At 38.5% G+C, this 7168-nt stretch overlaps 2 protein-coding genes across 4 annotated transcripts in view; one reads left to right on the forward strand and one right to left on the reverse strand.

Annotated features, from left to right (window-relative positions):
- The window catches only part of LOC107654161 (probable D-lactate dehydrogenase, mitochondrial), a 7625-nt gene continuing 457 nt past the window's right edge, over positions 1-7168 (reverse strand). The window contains exons 2-11 of one of the 2 annotated variants that reach the window (XM_016441129.1): positions 6960-7072; positions 6403-6544; positions 6027-6168; positions 5414-5573; positions 5120-5319; positions 4485-4613; positions 4235-4362; positions 3172-3262; positions 2974-3085; positions 1-719 (exon numbers count right to left, since the gene is read on the reverse strand). In XM_016441129.1, the coding sequence (XP_016296615.1) occupies positions 554-719; positions 2974-3085; positions 3172-3262; positions 4235-4362; positions 4485-4613; positions 5120-5319; positions 5414-5573; positions 6027-6168; positions 6403-6544; positions 6960-7072 (1383 nt within the window). In that variant the 3' untranslated portion in view covers positions 1-553. Of the gene's footprint in view, positions 720-2973; positions 3086-3171; positions 3263-3361; positions 3497-4234; positions 4363-4484; positions 4614-5119; positions 5320-5413; positions 5574-6026; positions 6169-6402; positions 6545-6959; positions 7073-7168 lie in introns of those variants that run through there. The other variant, XM_016441130.1, reaches the window with a different exon arrangement.
- The window catches only part of LOC107654159 (SNF-related serine/threonine-protein kinase-like), a 27193-nt gene continuing 27066 nt past the window's right edge, over positions 7042-7168 (forward strand). The window contains exon 1 of one of the 2 annotated variants that reach the window (XM_016441125.1): positions 7042-7119. The gene's annotated coding sequence lies outside the window, so the exon portion shown is untranslated. The remainder of the gene's footprint in view (positions 7120-7168) is intronic. The other variant, XM_016441127.1, reaches the window with a different exon arrangement.

The following is a 7168-nucleotide window of genomic DNA, read 5'->3' on the forward strand; positions in this document are numbered from 1 at the left end:
TTAAAAAACAATCACTCAAGAAAGAACAAGAGACATTATTTTCAGTTTATTAAAATGTATTTTCTGCATCACATTTAGCTTGTTTTGAGTTCAGCTTCACAGCTTCTGTTTTTAGAAGCAAATATATCCATATAAATAAATATATTCACAGAAATGTACTAACTAAACTAAACAAATTTGTTAAGGCACAATGATTTCACATTCATTCATAATTCAAAGTGGTGTGAGATTGCCATGAAAAGAAGCAAAATAAAAGGACGGAATAATTCTTTTTCAAGGCTCTGAGAAAATTCAGCCCTGTACATTAATACTGTGCATTCACAATAATACTACATAACAAATAAATTACCCTTTAATATTCACACAAGGAGCTTAAATCATATGCACTTTTCACAACAATTGTGTTTTGCATGTGCAGATTATTTTATAATCACTCAAGTCTAAACTATTATCATTCTTAAAATCTAAAACAAACCTCATTCTCCTGACATCTAGTGGTCAGAAAGCCTAGTGCAGAGTATCTTCTATAGTGTTCTGTGTTGGTTTGCATTAATTATAACACCTTTCCAGGATTCATGAGGTTTTTGGGGTCCAGGGTGGCCTTGAGGCCCTGCATGACCTCTATGGCCAATGGACCGACCTCTTCTCTGAGCAGGGCCCGCTTTCCTAGACCGATCCCGTGTTCACCAGTACAAGTTCCATCCATCGCCAGTGCCCTCCTGCATGGGGAAAGGCAACAAGAGAATGAATTCATCCACTGTAATTGTTACTGGCAATAAATAGGGTAAACCAAGTAACATATCTGGCTATCTTGATCAATTAAGAAGCTTGGAATCACTAGATCTGGCATTGTTGCCCCAAAAGACCTCAGTGTGGCTGGCAGACTGGAAGAACAATTTTAGCAGCCTGCAACCACTGAAAGACCAAAGTTTCCTCAGGAAGTAGAATCTGTGCAACTGAGCTGTCTGTCCAGTCCAATTCATATTCCCAGGTGTTTCCACCTCCACATTCTCCAACTGAATGATGAAGACTCCCTGGCGCAGCAGAAATCCAACTCCTACTCATCTTGTTCATGCAGGTTCCCACTGTTCGACATGACACAGTACACCTTGTATACTCGAACCACAATTTTTGCTGCAATAGGACAAGTCTGAATTATTTTTGAGCTTTATTAAGGCTGGAATATGCGTTGTGATAAGTTGGAACATGCCATTTTTGCCCAGATTTGCAGTCTGGAAGAACTGATGCTAGTTGCTGAAAGTCAGAGCCAGTCTGTAGACACTGGGCAGTTGGGAGTTGACAGATTTGAGAGGAAACTGCATAGTTTATGATCAGTGTTGGGGAAAGTTACTTTTAAGAGTAATGCATTACAATATTGTGTTACTCCTTGAAAAGTAACTAATTGTGTTACTTAGTTACTTTTTATGGAAAGTAACAGATTACTGTACATTACTTTTGCATAACAAAAGCCAAAAGTTATATTTTTGGCAACTGTAAGGGCCCTTTCACACCAAAAGTGAAATGAATAAGTCTCAGGCTGAAGGAAGTACCTCAGCCTCTGCACCTCACTTCCAGTTTCTCCCAACACGGGGACAGGAGAGATGTCAGTGAATAAATCAGAAAACAGTATTTAAAAAAGTATATTTAATTGAAAGTAATGTATTAGTTTACTAGTTACTTGAAATAAGTAATCTGATTACATAACTAGCAGTACTTATAATGCGTTACCCTCAATGCTGTTTATGATGGGCAGTGCACAGGCTCCGATTTTTTTTTTATAGGAAATCAAACATGATTAATCTTTTGATAAGATTTTTTTTATTTTAAAAGACATTGTTTTTCATTGAGTTTCTTGTGTTCGGAACGATTTTAAAGTCCTCAGTCGTTTAGTGTACAATGCCCAGTTTCCAGCCTTTACTTGAACCCAGCACTTTCCTTTAACAGGCAGAATGGTATTGAAGTTGAATTGATTGAACAGGTTCATCTAACTTGGCCTGGTCAAGTTCCTGTATACTTCCAGGTAGCGTGCCTGAAATCAATTTGTTCTGCTTAAAGGGATAGTTCACCCAAAAATGAAAATTCTGTCATTAATTACTCACCCTCATGTTGTTTCAAACCCGTAAGACCTTCGTTCATCTTCGGAACACAAATTAAGATATTTTTGATGGAATCTGAGAGCTCTCTGACCCTGCATAGACAGCAACGCAACTGAAATGTTCCCAAGTCCAGAAACGTAGCAAGGAGATCTGTAAAATAATCCATGTGACATCAGGGGTTCAACCGTAATTATACGAAGCTACGAGAATAATTTTTGTGCGCAAAAGACAAAAAAAAACGACTTTATTCAACAATTCGTCTCCTCCGCATCGACATAATGACAGAATTTTCATTTTTGGGTGAACTAACCCTTTAAGTTTCCACACAAGTTCAACTCAATAACATTTCTTCTTTCGGAGTATTCACTTCAGTGTGCAAACACTCCTTTGGCAGTTAATATAGCTATAGTTTTTGCAAACTTGTGCTTTTACAGTTACATCATGTCTGTCATTCACTAAAAGGGCAAGTCCAACTCCATTTGCTCCTATCAGGAAGAACTCTTGTGTATCAAGTCAGCCAGGTTTCATTGAAGCAAATGAGACTGCAGCGTTTGTCTTCTCTTTGGCTGCTGGTCAGCGCCGATCATTCGTCCATTGTATCCGACAGAGACTGCACTTTACCCGTAATGACTGTAGGCAAGTAGGACTTTTATTATTTGTGCTCGTTTCCAAAGCCAGACACTAGACCCTCTATGTCTGTCATTGTCAACAAACGCTCTCCAAATGGCAGAAGACACTTTGAGAAATAATCCTGGTATTGATTGCTACACAAAACAAAACTGACAATGTACACAAAAGCTGCAGCCAGTCCCTCTCAGCCGCCTCAGAAGATCATTGTAAGGGAGCAAAACTGCTGAAAGGAATTAAATAGAAGTACCTGGCTAGTCTCTCAGTGAAGGAGTGAACCCTTTGCACTTCGTCTGGGTCATTGGGATCCAGTACTATTAAACAATGGAAGTTTCCATCGCCCACATGACCTGCAATAGGACCTACAGTAGGAAAAATGTAAACATATTTTATCAGCAGTTAAAAGCAGTTCTCAACACTAATGAGAAAATCTAACTTGGTAAACTACCGGTAATATTGTTTCTGATTAGATCTTCCTTTGTCTCCACTATAATCTGAGGCAGTCGTGAAATTGGCACACAGACATCGGTAGAATATGCCTGTAAGAAAATAGGTACATTTTTGTAAAGTGTTGAGTTCTGAATATGTTCTACTTTACTAACATAATATTCATAAAAAGCTATTTGTAGGCTGTTTACTCTAAATAGTTTATAACTGTCTGTGTGGTGCTTTCATAACATTGCTCTGTTTGCTTGTGCATTCTGACCAGCCCAGCATAGCAACAGGTTCAGCCAATGGTGTGAGTTTGGGGCGGGGCTATTGGTTTTGCTGACCTATGGCAGAATGTTTGGGAAACCTGTTTGAAACAGTCATGAATGATTTTTAAGCAAATAAATACTGTATGAACAGACTGACTGGAATAAGAAATAAAAATATTATTTATATTATAATTATAATTATATTATTTTAGTAAATTATAATATAGTTATTATTATATAACTTTTAGTACATTTTTGCTAATTAGATCTTCTTTAGTCTTCACTGTAATATGAGGTAATTGAGATCACTCAAATATGTAAAATATGCCTGGAAAATGTGTGTAATTTTCTTATGTTAAAAAACCCTTGTCCTATTACAAATTTAAATTAATTCACAACTATAATTAAGCAATTTGTTGGCTAGTTTTCCTTAATAAAAATGTGTTTTGTGGTGCTATCAAAACATTACTGTTTGTTTGAGCATTCCAACCAGCCTAGCACAGCAACAGTGGCTAAACCAGGGCGGTCCAAACTCGGTCCTGGAGGGCCGGTGTCCTGCAGAGTTTAGCTCCAACCCCTGGGCTAAACCAATGGCTATCTGTTTGGTTGACCGATGGAAGTGTTTCGGAAACCTCTTTGATAACAGTCATTCCTTTTACACTGCACTATGCACGACAGCACAAAAATTAAGCTCAAAAGCATAATTATAATTGCATCAAGATAATAAAAAGCCTGCAAAGTGTATATTCTAAGTTACAAGAAGATAAATTGCACTTGTCTGAGTCAGAATCACGTTGCAGTGAATGTTCCCACCTTACATCCAGGCCTCAGGGCCAGGGCTGCGTACCACGCATCATGACGGGCTTTCCATAACCGGCCACGAGTCTCCTCATCTTCTGCCCAGGCGAAGTCTGAGCCTCCGTTATCCCGCGTGATCTCCTCTGAACACACAGAACGTGAAGCTTTCCAGATGACACGTTCTTTCACATCTATTGTTTTGCTTTTGTAAAATACTGTTTCTGTAGAAATTTGTTGTTTGGGCCTATGTTTTATCCACATATACCAGTGATGGACACTTGCTCCTCCATGCTTTTGGAGCTCCCGTGGAACTCCAGAAAGAGGGTGGGAGTGACCGCATAAGACAGGTTGTTGAAGCGATTGCATGCGTTTATCATCACGTCATCCAAGAACTCTGCAAATGGAACATATCAACAACGATTAAGTCTTGTGAAGCCTTTGTGTGTAGAAAGCCGAGGCTTAAAAATCGATGCCTCACTGCAGCCTCGATTTAAAAATCTAAGAGAGCGGTCATGCCTGATTACTCTTAAATTGGATGGAGCTACTGGTGGAATATTTTTCCCTGAGTGGACTGCAAAAGAAGAAACACACTGTGGTTCTGAGAACCAAGCAATTCATTAAATCCTTGAGTGCGTTCAGTGTTGACTATGAATAAAGGACGGTGTTTCCTTCTGAATTAATGTTTATGTTATTGCAGGAGGCTTCAGTGAATAGATTAGAATGAAATGAATAGAGTTCTGCACTAAATCGCACAGGTAGGCATGCATGTAGTTTCGAACGCCACAGTCTGTGACTTTACAAGTTCACAACACAGGAGACCAAGTGTTTTTTTGTTACGTTAATGCCAATCGAGGCAGAAAACTAAGCACATTGTGACCATGTGCTTCAAACAATGCTCACCGATACGGGCAATGGGCACTCCAGCTTGCAGGATCTGAACGGTGCTGTCCACTGCTGATTGGACGGATGGAAAGGAGCAGACAGCCGACACCATACTTTCAGGAATACCGAACAACCGAAGCGTGGCTTTGGTAATAATACCCAAAGTTCCCTCCGAGCCCACAAAAAGGTTTGTTAGGTTGTAACCGGCAGATGTCTTTCTGAAAGGGTGTTGCATCAAAAGGGGAAAAATCAAATGTTGACAACAAAAGATTTAGTTTAAAATATGCTTTGATTGTCATTTTGCAGTCATACCTTGGACGACGGCCCTTCCCTGCTGTGTGGAGGACCGTTCCATCTGCTAGAACCACCTCCAGGTTCAGGACGTTCTCGCGCATCGTGCCATAGCGGACTGCGTTGGTGCCTGATGCACTAGTTGCAGCCATGCCACAGAGAGATGCGTCAGCACCTGGATCTGTGGAAATACATTTCTTAAACATTAATCATTTCCAATAATATATGGCAAATATGGCCAAATTAAACATTTAATTAGGCTTGAATTATTCTATGTACTCGAACATTCAATCAGTGTTATTTTAATATCAGATATTTAGTATCCTATACAATTTTTGTTTGTTTTGAATTAGATTTTGTTTGTATGTTCTATTTTAGTTAGTTTTAGTAATTTTGTTGAGTTTGTCTCATTTTTATTACTTTTTAAAAAAATATATGGCTATATACTTTTATTAATTGTTATTTATTAGTTTTAGTTATTTTAGCACTTAAAGTTAAACTAAATAAAAAGAGAAATGTTGATTTTTTTTAATGGTTTCAGTTTTAGATTTAGTTAACTATAATAACTTTGCATCCAATCAATTTGATTTATGTGGTCTACTTTGTACTCATAATACACAAGGATTTGACTGACCGACGGGAAACCATAGGCCAGTGTCACGCAGGTATGAGTTCAGGCCTTTGCGTGTCACACCTGGCTCCACCGTCACATCAAAATCCTCTTGGTGAAGATCAAGAACCTGGTCCATCTTTCTCAGACTGAAACACACGCCACCCTAAGAAACACATAGTACACAAATATGTAAACTTTTATATATATACAGTATATATATATATACAGTGTGTATATATATATATATATATATATGAATGGGTGTTTACTTAAGAAAATTGTTCAGAATAGCTAAAAATATGGTCAAAACGACTTCTTTTTCCTCTAATAAAGATTAGGCCTGAAATCTGACACTGGCACTGTCAAATTCTTGTCTATTCTTCTCAACTGGACAAACCTTCAGAGCACCAACACCTCCCTCCAGTCCTGTCCCTGTGCCAAACGGGATCATGGGTAGTTGGTGGTGGTGACAAATTTTGGCAAGAGCACTGACCTCCTCTACAGACCGAGGAAACACCACCACATCTGGTGGTTGGCATCTGACACAGCAAGACAAAATACCACAAATATATAAATAACAACATGCAAATCAAATTTAAATGTAATGTAAAAATGTGATATGTATTGTATTCTAATTTATTTATTTATTTTAATTTAAAAATTATTTTGAATTGCTTGGCTGGTTGTGAAATACTGAGGATTGATTGATCGTGCCTGAATATCATTGCTGTGGATGATTATTTGTGTCTGGGAGAAAAGAGAAGTGGTGAAAATTAAGTTTCTCTTGAATGCTGAATGGGCCCAGATAGTCGATTTAATATTTTACTCACTGCTTTTAATGACTGACTCAGACGCTGCAGTCGGTTTATTTGTAACTGTGGGCGGAGCTACTGCTGCACTGTTTGCATATGATTAAGAGGCAGGTGACACTCAGGTATGGCAGTGAAATATCACCTGTGCACAGACTCATCCCTGCCGTGCTGTTCTCGGACAGCTGAGCCCACAGACACCCCTTCATCTCCGCTAACAGAGCGAAACGCTGAAAGGACCCGCTCGACGGCTCCAGCCTAGAATAACCAATGTGAGAAATACCTGCATGACTCTCTGGTAACACGTAAGTTAATAATTTTTTTTTTTTTTTTTTTTTTGTATTTTTTTTTTTA

This window comes from Sinocyclocheilus anshuiensis, unplaced genomic scaffold (assembly GCF_001515605.1).
Source record: "Sinocyclocheilus anshuiensis isolate Anshui unplaced genomic scaffold, SAMN03320099.WGS_v1.1 scaffold115, whole genome shotgun sequence".
Classification (NCBI taxonomy): domain Eukaryota; kingdom Metazoa; phylum Chordata; class Actinopteri; order Cypriniformes; family Cyprinidae; genus Sinocyclocheilus; species Sinocyclocheilus anshuiensis.